Raw genomic sequence first — 13,465 nt, forward strand, 5'->3', positions numbered from 1 at the left:
AAACTTGTGTAGCAAAAATGATCATGTGTGAAAGAAAGGTATGGATGATATTCAAACAGGATGAGGAATGTGGAATCTATTGGTTAGATGCACACATGCACACACAAATTTTAAATGGACATGTGTTCTTGATAATGGACAAGTCCAAGTTCAGCAACAGAACTTCCTCCTGGAAATTTACTCCTAGAAACAAATAAACCCATTACAAACTACTGAACAGTTTTTCCATGAAAGTCATTAAGTAATTTTCCCTCCATTAAATTCAAAAGCGTGGTCATGATATGACATTTATTTTCAGGTAGTGTTCTAGAATTTTATAGGGCATTTAAAGGATTTGTCTTTAATTAAAAGTGCTGTACACTTAGTGAAAATCCATGTTCGTTGAAGAATTGATCTTTTGAAAGGAAAGCTGCAAGGTTTCCTTGCGTGGGTAAATGTCACTCTGCTCATATCTTCGCTTAGCTGCAAGTCAGGACTTGTTCTGTTCCACTGGGTTGTCATAGTAACGCCGTTAGCTGTCATCTCAACTCAGACTGTTGATGGTTTTATTTGTTGGTTTGTAAGATTATTAAAATTTAACAAAAATTATTGATTTGCTTTTTATTAACACTGGGTTGTTTACCATGGAAGTTCAAACTGCATGAAGGTCTTTCATCTGTTTAAAATTTTTTTTTTAAATTAAACTGAAACTATATTAAATCTGTCTGATTTTTTTAAATGTTATTTTATTTAAGATGTGATATTGAGTCTGCAGCAGCAGAACTAACCTCTGTGAATTGTATTTTGGAACCACTTTCTATTTTCTTTGTGGCATGGAGGAAAAAAAATCTAAAAACTCACCTTTTGCCTGCTTTTAACTTAGCATAAAAGAAAAGCGTGAAATGGTACATCAAGTGCCTAATACTGGAGTTTTCATTTTATTTATGGTTTCTGAAACCTTGCAGGAATGCTTCAGTGAACTGTGTTGTGAAAGTATTTATTTTTGTATATTTATGTGAGAGAAATTATTTTGCCTTTCACTTATAAATATAAGACAGGCAAACCTTATTTCTGGTAACTTTATCTAATGGTCCGTGGATGAGTGCTTTTATGCAAAATAGTCAAGAGGCTAGAATTAACTTTTCACAATGGATGCACATTTGCTGTCCAGACTGAAGCAACATGTGGCATCTTATTATAGAGCCCGTTGTTGGGGATTTAATTTGTATTTAACACATTGACTGTAGAATACACACATCCTCTCTGCTACTTACGTTAACTTTGTGATGATTTCTACTTCTTCCTTGAAGATGTATAAGTAAAAGTGTTCTTTTTTTGAGGTTTCTTTAGACTTGGTTAATGAATAATTTTTATTTTAAATTCACAGTAGGGTGGTTTAGGGTGTAACTGTTTCTTGGGTCGATTAACATCTTTTTTTTTTAATTAAAAGCCTCTTTGCTTTTGTTGTTATTAGTTCTTAAAATGTGACTGGAAAGTTAATATAGATATACTACCTTTGATTGTAATACTATTACTAAGTGGCCGTGTCCTTGGATTTAATTTACAACAGTTCATAGAGTAATGATTTTTATTGTTTCTGATTTTTATTGTTTCTATTTTTATAGCTAGATGACCTGTTATTCATGTCCTTGTGTCCTTCTCTCCCACATGGACTCATGGCTGACCTGTAAGATCACTACATTACCCTAGAAATGAAGTGTGTGGTCTCAGGCTAGGTCAGATAAGGCTTTCATTTTGTTCCCTCTTCAGTCACTCATGGTGTGTGTGCGGGTGGGTGGTTAGGGGGGTTCTTGTGTGTCTTGTTCTGAGAACAGTTAAACAGGTCTATGGAAAGGCCCACCAGCAAGGAACTGGAACCTTCACCAACTGCCAGCATTATCTTGCCAGCCTTTTGAGTGTGTCATCTTCAAAGATGATACTGACTTGACTTAGGTCTTCCCATGATTGCATTTTCAGCTAACACATTGCCCCTACAACACTGTGAGAGGTAGCCTTTGGCTATTATTATTTATAGTGGTTTGGGTGGAGGGTCATCTCTTGCTGCCCTTTAAGAAGTGTGGTTGGTGAGTCTTTCAAAACAAAAACAGCTATAATCGTTTTTCTGTGCTTTTCATTCAGGAAGAAGAGAGTGAAGAAGAACCTAAGCTGAAGTATGAAAGGCTGTCCAATGGAGTCACTGAGATTCTTCAGAAAGATGCAGCTAGCTGTATGACAGTCCATGACAAGGCAAGTTGGCACTTTCCACGCATTCTTGTCTCTACTCTGTACTTAAGAGTTCTAGTGCTTTTGATTTTTGTGTGTAAGTATGTCTTGTTCTGTTGTTTTTTGAATAGTAATTATATTCCCCTGCCCTTCTCCCTCTTCTTCTACTCCAACAAAAATGAAACAGACTACCCCAAATATTTATATCCATACCCCAGTACATTCTATACAGTGCATTCTTAGGGCATATGAAGTAGAATTTAGATAGTGATTTTTGTGAAAGATATGGATTTGGGAACCCATCATGTAATTCCTTAAATGGTTAGTATTACATTAGAGACAATGTGGGGCTCAGTTCTTTCATGAGGGTAGGGGAGATTACATTGGTGGTCTTGGGAATCAACTGGGAATATGTATTAACAATACATACTAAACAATGAATATTTACTATATCTGAGACCAGGCTAGCCTTTATTAGACCAGAACTGTCAATGTTGTGGTCATAATAGTGGAGGCTCTGGAGTTTCAGCCATTGCTCTCTTTTTTCCTCCCACAAAAGGCCAGTTTCCCCTGGGATCCACCATCTGGCTTGATTGATGCTGTGCTACCAGTAATGTTGTATCATTTTCTCTTTCTTCAGAATAATTCATTTTTGCTTCAGATTTTGTTCCATTGTAATCAGAATTTTTTACTCAGTACTTAGTACTTCAGTAGAAGATCTGGCCTCTTGTTTATTGGAAACCAATCCTGGAGGCTTCTGCCCTTTGGCTGCAACACTGTGATCAAGCCCTTCCCATTGCTTCCGTCCCTGGATTTTCTGATATGTCCCTTCACTCAGTGAAGACTGGTCTCATTTAATGTCAGTGACCTGCCTCATCTCCTACTCCAAGGCCTCTCTGGATGACATCAGTTGCTAGATCTTAAGGATCTCCTTTCTACTTCCTTTGACCTTTTGTCCTAGCTTTCCTGTTCACTATTCCTTATTCTGTAATGATGAAGTCCTGACCTTTAATCTGCTTTTTTTTTTCCTGTCTCTGTAAACTATCTTGCACCTCTGTCTTTTCATCATGCCCATCAATCATACTCAATTCAGAGCCACTGCTGTTATAACCAAGGCGGCCATGCTGTGGTATGCCCAGGGAAATTTCTCCCCTCAAATTGCCCTGTTTACCTGTCCTTTGTCATTCCTTTAAGCCTCAATAACCCTTTTCAACCATTTCATGTTCTCTAAGACAGGGTCTCATATGTAGCCCTAGTTAGTCTCAGACTCACCACCCTCTTGTCTCAGCCTGAGTGCTGTGCTGGGGTTACAGGCATGTGCTCCATTCTCAGAGGGGTCATTTATCTTCAAGAATACTGGAACCAAGAAGTAGGTCATTTCCTTACCCTGCCTGGATCCACACTTATCCTTACGCAAAGACGTTTCCTTCTTATTCAGGGACTGATTTGTCCAAGTTTGTTTTAAGCCTCATCTCATTTCCTCCCTTCTCTCCTAGAGATACTTTCTGCATATGGGAAATACTTAATGCCAGACTTAGTTAACCACTCATTTACTTTCTGTCTCTATAGACTTGCCAACTGCATATCTCTCTCTCTCTTTCTTTCTTTCTATCTTTATTGTAAAGGTGACAGGGTTTACAATTACATAAATAAGATAATGAGTACATTTCTTTTTAAACACTGTTACCCCGCCATTTTTTCTGCTGCTTAGCCCTCCCTTCTCCCCTCCCCAAAGTTGTATAGTTTATTTCCAACATAGTGTTGTCTTCTTCCTTTTTAAATGTATGTATTTGGGATTAAACTCAGTGCTTGGGTATTATCCCTTAGCCTTTTCATTCAAAGCTAACACTTTACCACATGAGTCACAGCTCTACCTTTGGCTGTTTGGTGGTTAATTGGAAATAAGATTCTCATGGACTTTGCTTTGCATTGTGTGTATATAACTCATTTTATTTGTTGATTCATCAGTGGATGGAGACCTAAGATGATTCTGTAGTTTCAATATCGTGAATAGTGTGGTATATACTATAAATGTGTGCACGTATACTGGCATTTGAACTTAAGAGCCTCATACTCGGTTTGCTTGCTCTGTTGACGCTCTACCACTTGAGATATACTTCTAGCCCTGCTTTTTAATGATGTTTTTGGAAATGTGGAGTTGTTGGATTTTGGAGAAATTATTTTTTTTTTGTTTTTTTCTCCCTCATGTCTTGTTTGTACCTGGTGATTTAACCTTTATATCCAAGTGGAAGTATTTTTTTTATAATGTTAAAAATGTTCAGATATACTCCAAGATTCAGTTTTATCTATAAATCTGAGTTTACTGCAAGATAATGCTAATGTATGTTTTAAGAAATACAGTTTGGGGGCTGGGGATATGGCCTAGTGGCAAGAGTGCCTGCCTCATATACATGAGGCCCTGGGTTCGATTCCCCAGCACCACATATACAGAAAATGGCCAGAAGTGGCGCTGTGGCTCAAGTGGCAGAATGCTAGCCTTGAGCAAAAAAAAAGAAGCCAGGGGCAGTGCTCAGGCCCTGAGTCCAAGCCCCAGGACTGGCCAAAAAAATTAAAAAAAAAAAAAAAAAAAAGAAATACAGTTTGCTTAAAGTTAGATGTGGTGGCACATGCCTGTAATCATAGCACTCAGGAGGCAGAGACAAGAGGATTTTGAATTCATAAACAGCTTGGACTACAGAATAAGACTTTTTTTTTCATATGTGCAAGTAAACTTTATGAACAGTATTCTTTGTTAGCTCTCTCTACTCTAGTTGCTGCTCACCACACAATCTGAGCCTGTTTTAAGAGTTCTTTTTTAAAAAAAGGATTTACATTCACAAGGCTTTTATCCTGTTTGGGTTCTCCAATGCAAACTGCATTTTCTTCCAGGTGAAAGCCATTCCACATCTATTACATCATTCCTAACGTTTCTCACATGTGTGAATTCTCTTAGGCCTTAGTGTGAATTTTGGTTGAAAGACTTTCTATATTTACAAGGTTTCTCACCTTTGTGAATTCTATTATCCATACAAAGGTCTGTCCACATTTATTGCATTCATAAGGTTTCTCTCCTGTGTGTTTTCTGATGAACATGAAGGTCTGTCGGACTTCTGGGTGAAAGAACTTCCTCATTTGTTAGATTCGAACTTGCTGCTCTTTGCAGCAGCGTGGAAAATCTGAACTGCATGGTCCGTCATTCCTCCTCCAGGCTGGGAATTGGCTGAAATAATCCCAGGATATCGCAGACACCGGAAATCTAGGCCATACCAGTAATGATAATATTCTCCCACGAGCTCCTGTGCACCTTGGACACACCATAGATGGTCCTGGGTCTCTGAATACAGAGGTCTGGGGTTGGGTTCTGGGGAGAGGTAGGTCCAAACACCCCAATTGTACTGGGCACAAACAGTCGTAGATTGTGTTCTGCTGCCATGTCTAGAATGTTATGCAATCCAGTTATTTTCACAGCCCTGGCCAGGGACACGTTGGCTTCTCCCACAGCGCTGAGCAAGGCACTGTAGTGCAACAGCCAGATGATGCGGTTGTTGACCACGATCTCACGAAGGTGCTTGTAGTCCAAGATGTCGGTGTAGACAAATGGGCCACTGTGGAAGACCTGAGCAAGGGGTTTCTTTATGTCTGATAAAATCACATTGTCCTTCTTAAATCATCTCCTGAGGAGGTTGGCAAGCCCCATTCCCAGCTGGCGGAGACCCCCTGTAATCAAGACCCGTGGAAGGTCTGCTTCAGAGAAAGAGGTGGAGTGAAAGCTGGCACCTGCTGGAATTTGCCAGGGGGAGATACCCAGAAACCGGGAGGGCTGGACAGTGCTCAGGCCTGGGCAGGCCGGGGGCAGACGCAACATCCTCAAGACCTGCATTTGCTCCTCAGAAGGCCTGCGGGCGCAGCCGCCTGGGACCAAGAGCCGGGGCGCAGGAGCCCGGGACGCGGGAGCCCGGGACGCCTGTTCTTAGTTCTTGACTTCCCTTTTTTCCAGTTGCATATCTTAGGTAAATAAAGTTATGTGGTATTTGGCCTTTGTGTCTGGCTTCATTTCTTTTTCCCCTCCCTCCCTCCCTTTCCTCTCTTTTTCTTTTTTGTGCTGGACCTGGGGCTTGAATTCAGGGCCTAGGTGCTGTCCTTGAGTGTTTTTTTTTTTGGCGGGGGCTGTTTTTTGTTTTTGTTTTTTGCTCAAGGCAAGGCTAGTGCTCTGCCAGCTGAGTAACAGCTTCACTTCTGACTCTTTTGGTAGTAATTGGAGATAACAGTCTCACAGCGTTTCCTGCCCAGGCTAGTTTTGAACCACAATCCTCCGATCTCCTGAATAAGGAGTTACAGGTGTGAGCCCCTGACACCTGGTTGGTTTCTTTTTTTTTTTTTTTTTTTTTTGGCCAGTCCCGGGCCTTGGACTCAGGGCCTGAGCACTGTCCCTGGCTTCTTCCCGCTCAAGGCTAGCACTCTGCCACTTGAGCCACAGCGCCGCTTCTGGCCGTTTTCTGTATATGTGGTGCTGGGGAATCGAACCTAGGGCCTCGTGTATCCGAGGCAGGCACTCTTGCCACTAGGCTATATCCCCAGCCCGGTTGGTTTCTTTTTATTGCTGAAATAGTATTCAGAACTCCTATGGGCATACCACATCTTTTCTATCCACTTAGCACTTGTGGATATCACTCTTTCAAAACTTAATCACCATAACACCCTCTTTTTTGTTTTGTTAATTTCTCATGTTCCCTGTTTTTCTTTTTTGTTTATCCCTCCCTCCCTTCCGACTGGCAATACACGTGTCTTGCAGGTGTTCTGCCACTTGAACCATATACCTCATCATCTCACTTTCCTTTACCTCACCTTCCCCTGGTATATTAGATTTGCCAAAATAAGATCCATCATCCCACATTTCTTGTTGATTTGTACTTCTTTCACTTTGTGTTAAATCTCGTGATTTCTGTGACTACCCACATGCTGACTCTCCACAGACTACCATACATATCTATCTAGGTGTTTCCTAAACATTTCTACCTTTTGTTCTCCTCACCTGAGAGCCTCTGTATGTGTGTATCTGTAATGAGCTCATCTTCTTTTCCTCTTCAGCTTGTATCTACTGTTTGCTCTGTCGCCATCTCCTTTATCACCTAACCCAAAGGTGACTCCTCCCCTCCCATGCAGTCTCCTCCATTTTCTTTCTCCTCTGCTCAGGTGTTGGCCTTGATCTTCTTCTGTGTGTACGTGGTAAACAGGGACATCTCCTGTGCTTCTCATTTTTTGCTCTTAAAACCCATCCCACCTCCTGGTTTCCAGGAAGATGTGTTGGCAATACAGATTTTAAAACCTGTGTATGATTTTCATCATCTACTAAGTAAAGTCCGAGCATGAAAAGGAGAATGGTTGCAACTTGGCCAGAGAGCCTAATGATTGGGAAAATCAGTGTTGACTTTAGAGCACGCATTCTTAATTTCTGAGGTTCATGTTTCTGTTAAGAGGGTTGGGAGCTTGAGAGTATTTTAGTTTTTGTTTGATTTTTGCAGTGCTGTGGATGAACCCAGGGCTTTGTACATGCAAGGCAAGTGTTCTACCACCAATGAGCAATACCTCAAGCCTGTATTTCAATTTTTAATTCTGGCCCTAACCCTGCTACCCATTGACTGTTTCCAGAACAGTCACATCAATTGCCAGAATTTATTCCCTCATGTGAAATTGAAGACCATTCCCATTCTAATACTTGGAATACTGTTAAACACTGGGAGAATGGGAGATTATGTTATGGGACTGCTACCTCTTCTATAGTTTGCCTGCATGCAGTCCAGCCATGCAGAGTGAAAGAAAGCATGTTCCTGGAGGCCCAATCATAGTTTATAAAGCAATCAAGTTTCTGTAATTAAACATGAAAGGGACCAATGCAATTGTATTTATTCTTTGCTCAGCCTAGACTTTTAAGAATGTTCAGGCTCCAGAAAGAAACACTCACAATTCAGTAAATACAAGTTAGTGGCTAGAAGAGTAAAATTTGAAGGGTTTAAATTTATGTTCTAAAATGAAATAAAAAAAATTAATTTGTGTTCTACCACATTTGTGGCCAGTTTGGCATTTTTTTTTCTTGTTGTTTCCAAGGAGTCAAAAACTTCAGTAAATGAATATATAATTCAACCATAATTTTTAAAAATTTATTTAGCCTGTCCTGGGGCTTGAACTCAGGGCCTGGATACTGTCCCTGAGCTTCTTTTTGCTCAAGGTTAGCACTCTACCACTTTCAGCCACAGCACCACTTCTTGCTTTTTCTATTTATGTGGTACAGAGGAATCGAACCAAGGGCTTTATGCATGTGAGGCAAGCACTTTATCACTAAGCCTCATTTCCAGCCAACTCAACCATAATTTAAGCTACCAAATATGTATGATCATTTCATTTACCTGTTTTCTAACAACCTATTTGCTTATTTCTAAAAGAATAGAAGTATTTCTAAAAGAGTAGAAGTATATTTATGGTTAAACATTCTAAATAGAAGGGGATTTATCATAAAAATATAGTGAATTTAAAAGATTCTAAAATAATTATACCTTTAACTTACAAGTATGACATAAAATTACTTTGTTTTCCTTCTATCTTAAATACTAAGTGAATAAAATTAGTAATTTGGAGGAAATTAAAGAGAAGGAATATGTGAGTAAATACCTTATATCGAATCTTTAAATCTCCCATAAAATGAAATGAGATTAATTCAAAATGGGGTTCACGGTGATATCTAAGAATGACACAGTGTTAAAGCATTTTAAGGATCCAAACTCCCTTAGTTTCCTAGCAAAGTAAATACAGTATTTATGAGAAGAATCAATACTGTGAGATACTTGGGGTGCTCTGAGCTTTTAAAACCCATTCTTTTTAATCACAGAGAGCCACAGAATAGTGGATCATGTGTTTTTAGTTAGTATTTTGTGTGATGCTTTTCTATTCAAATATTGTGAGAGTGTCACTGTAGAGATAAAATTACAACCATTTGGATCCTCTAGTTGTGATTTTGCTTTGGAGGAACCAATCCTGTCGGATTTAAATATTCAGACTAATTTCCCCCCAGATTTACCTCTACCCCCTTTCCCTTCCAGGCCCCAGCATCCTGTTTTGAGCAGGCTTGTTGTCTGCACTGGATGACTAATCGCCATGGCACCTAGTGCATTCAGGCAGGCCAGTGCAGCGGAATCGTCATACCTAGTTATGTCTGCACACCTGATGTTTTATTAACCAGTATTGATTTTCTTACCCGGGGGACTTTTTTCTTCCTGAAAAAAGGCAACCTTGCAGGAGTGAAAGACATTGCAGGGAGGAATTTCTAATGAGCCCTTCTTTCCCTTTTTGTGGCTACTCTTTAATGTAGCTTCAGATTTTAAGTGCCTGAAACTGAAATTTCATTTTAAGCAATTCCATTTTGATAAATCCTTTTAAATCTTGACTTTCTGTAAGGTTATTATTACTTTTTTTTTTTTTAAAGATTGTGCTGCTTGACTGAAATGCTTAGTAGTGCCTGTAAATTTGAGCATTTCATTATAGGTTGCAATGAAGCATGCTCACATGCAATGAAATGCCACGAATTCTAGACTATTTGAGCAATGCTTCAAGAAATAAAGAGAAGGAAAAAGCTCCTGTCATATTTCAGGTGGTCCTCGAGCTTCTGGTTTAGGATCAGCTTCAGGAGTAATGAAATCATGAGAGTTATGAACCAGTCTTAGCTCATAAAATGAATATGTAGCTCAGTGGTTATTTAGTGACAGAAAACGAGGTGGGTTTTTTTCCATTGGAATATAAACATTTATACTGAGTATTATATGATAACTTTTATGGAGGGATCCTAAAGCTAAGTGACAGTACAGGTTCATCTGAAGGGTTCATTCTTCAATGTGGCAGGGATTATCCATTCAGAAAGTAATACTGTGCTGTTTGTATGCTTTTCTCTTGTGTTGAACTTAAATGATAGCATAGATTTACACATTTGCCATAAATTAGAGGGAGTTTCTTAATCATTCCCCTCTGACTTTGCTTCTACTGTAGGTTGGTTTTACTTTCCGAGCTGCATTTTTAATTTACTGCCTCAGCCCATCAGGCATTGTGTACAGACTGCATACATGCTATTAGTTGTCAGTAGATGAGGGTCCTCATGAGTCATTCTGACAGCTAGCTTGCACTATCACAATAAAATAGGTCCTATTCTGTCATTTCCCTGAAGCCAGAAACAAGCCTTCTCTAAGGAATGAATATCTCTAAGATACTGCAGATCATTTTTGCATTAGGTGTCTTCACTTCCAAAGCGATTGTAATAGAGATTCCCTATTTATATGCACAGCATTGATTAACTGACCCCTCCATTCTCTCTACAGTTTTTGGCACTGGGCACACATTATGGCAAGGTTTATTTACTTGACGTCCAAGGAAACATCACTCAGAAGTTTGATGTGGTAAGTATGTGCTGGAACACAATGGATAGGTTAAACTACATGCTGAAAATTTGTGCTATACAATATTAGGTTTAACAATTGTTAACGTATATTATCTGTCAAATAGAGTGTTGAGAATATAAAGCTAAACTTCATAGTATATATGAAAACACTTAAAGGTGGCCTTAAAGAGGCCACACAGTCTATACACACACACATACACACAGTCTATATATAGATTGATATGTAAATAATTTAACCAGTGTCTTGTGTGTGTATATATGTATGTGTACATACATGTATATACATGTACATATGCATATATATACATACATGTTCTGGCTGGGGGAGGCTGAGTATCTTTCATTTATAAATTCTATGTAAAGTTTATTTGTATAACTGCTTAATTGAAATTTTTTAATTATACTCATCCATTGGGCTTTAAGTGGCACATTTAGGATATTCTTATGCGTATTCTTTTAAAATTATAATTTTATAGAATGTCTAGGAGAACTAATATTAAAAAAAAGAAAGAATGCTTTTCTTTGTGATTCATAGTGCTAATTTACTATTCTGGGAATTCATTGACACACACACACCCCTCATTTGATGACTAATATCACTTGTAAGTACATGCCTTGTCATCTTATTGAGATGCCAGCGTGTAATTGAAAATTGATTGATCACCTTGCTGGATTAGTTGATCCCTTCAAAATACATAAAGCTAATACATTTTGGGTAAATATTTTGATGCTTGGCCTTTTAGGAGATTACATTGATTAAAAGAAAATTACTAGGCTTTTTATTTTTTAAATTGTGATTTAGAATCATTGAGGATGAAGGAAATGTTAAATTTGAAGCCTGATTTTGAACTTTAAGATATAAAAGTAGAAAGAACTTCCATTTTTCTGTGAACATGAACATTTGGGATCATTGAAAACCCCTGCACGTATTGCAAGATCCATCATAAGTTGCTGGTGTAGTTTACAAAGGAAACTATAGCTTCTAAAGCTGACACATTGTGTATGAAAGGGAAAGGGATGCCTTGTTTGGCTGAAAAGAAATGGATCCACAGAAAGATGACAGAATCGTTGGAACAGCCCAGAAAGCGAAGTGTGTACTCTAATCACACTGATCCATCAGGACAGCTGTGGGCTCTTCTTTTGCTTTAGTATCTCAGTCAGGCAAGAAGAATAGACTTGTGGCCCCCTCCCTCACCTCCTGGACATGGGAATGCATCTTGGTGACCTAAGCATTTGTTTTTTCAATTCCCATCCATTCACATGTGTCCATTAAGTTAATAAACTGTGCCTGACCCCCTTTTGACTTTAAGGAGCATACTTAGATATTCTTGTATGTATTCTTTGAAAATTGTACAGATGCTTCCTCACTTCACTTTTTTTTTCCTTTTTTTTTTTTTAACAAAAGGCCTCATTCTGGCTCAGCTTACTTGCTTGCTTGGCTGGTGCTCTACTACTTGAGCCATGCCTTCAGCTGTTATTTTACTGCATTTTTGGAGATGGACTCTTGTGGACTTTTCTGCTTGGGCTGGCTTTGAACAGTGATTCTCTAGATCTCAGCCTCCTAAATAGGATTACAGAGGTGTTATGCCTGTGTCCAGTGGGAAAATGACTTCAGGTGACAAATTTCAGATTGTCATTGTCTTTTTAAAGAAGTCTCAACCTCATCTTCTCATATATGAGATATTTTTTCTTTTTTCTTCTTTACTGTTTTATATGAGGTGGTTGTTTTTGTTAGCTCTGGATCATCCCTCTTCAATAGGAATTCTTTCAGTACTAAGAGCATCATTATATCTTGAATTTGCCAGTTTTCTTTGAATGTAATGACTGCCACATTGAATCTAGAACTTTTCATTAGAAACATAATGAGAGAGAAAGAGGACTTCATTTTATTTATTTTGTTCATTTATTTGTTGAGTCAGAATCTTGCTGTATTGCCCAGGCTATCTTTAAACTTACTCTGTAGCCCACACTGACCTCCAATTTGTTATCCTTGTGTAAATTCCTTGTTATCCAGTCTGTGAATTCTGGAATTACAGATGTACGTACCACACTCAGCAGAAACAAGAGTTGTTGTTTTTTTAATTCATGAACAAACAGCTCTGATTTTAGTTTTCTTTTTAAGTAAGAATAATTGAAACAAATTTAAGGTTAGCTGAAATAATACCTTACATTTCCATAACTTTCCTTATTCTCTCAAGAAATACATTTTCAACCCATTCATCATTGCATTGGTAATTCTGATTATAGCAGCATATTTATGAGTTCCTAAGTTTCATTGATTGACAGGTTTCCTTTGACAAAGAGCAGGACCATCAAGGTTTACTAGATGATTCCGATACTTGGGCTGAGATAGAATTTTTCTTTAAATATATGTGATATAAAAGAAGAAGAAAAAACAAATCTTTCTGCATGTTGATTAAAGGTACTTCTTTTCTCACTAATATTTCAGGAGAAATGCAGTTTGGCAGAACTTACTAATGCTGAGCATATGCTGCCCAAAAAAGCCAGGAGTTGCATTTCTAAGATTCTAAGTTGCATAGTTAAGAAAAATGCATACACTATATATGTCCATCCAGACCTAGAGAAGATGGGACCAGCAGCCAGTGGCTTAATTCACATCCCCAATCTAGAAACAACACAAATGTTTAGCAGTAGCAGAAGGGATAGAAGAATTGTGATGGAGAATTAACAGTTAATTATGAAAGATGATCAGCACATACATACAGCAGCATCTCTGTATTTCACAGACTTCATGGTAAGTCAAAGAAGCTAGTGTGCTGGTGTGTGGTAACTTTTTTTTGTGATGGTCAAGGAAAGATAAAG

General features: G+C 38.5%; 1 protein-coding gene and 1 pseudogene across 1 annotated transcript in view; one reads left to right on the forward strand and one right to left on the reverse strand.

The window, feature by feature from the left end:
* Positions 1–13,465, forward strand: part of Vps41 (VPS41 subunit of HOPS complex) — a 153,276-nt gene that overhangs the window by 23,853 nt on the left and 115,958 nt on the right. Inside the window, exons 3-4 of the mRNA XM_048339444.1 lie at positions 2,119–2,226; positions 10,563–10,640. Of these exons, the coding sequence (XP_048195401.1) occupies positions 2,119–2,226; positions 10,563–10,640 (186 nt within the window). The remainder of the gene's footprint in view (positions 1–2,118; positions 2,227–10,562; positions 10,641–13,465) is intronic.
* Positions 5,331–6,114, reverse strand: LOC125342239 (annotated as a pseudogene).

Source organism: Perognathus longimembris, chromosome 2, assembly GCF_023159225.1.
Source record: "Perognathus longimembris pacificus isolate PPM17 chromosome 2, ASM2315922v1, whole genome shotgun sequence".
Taxonomy (NCBI): Eukaryota; Metazoa; Chordata; class Mammalia; order Rodentia; family Heteromyidae; genus Perognathus; species Perognathus longimembris.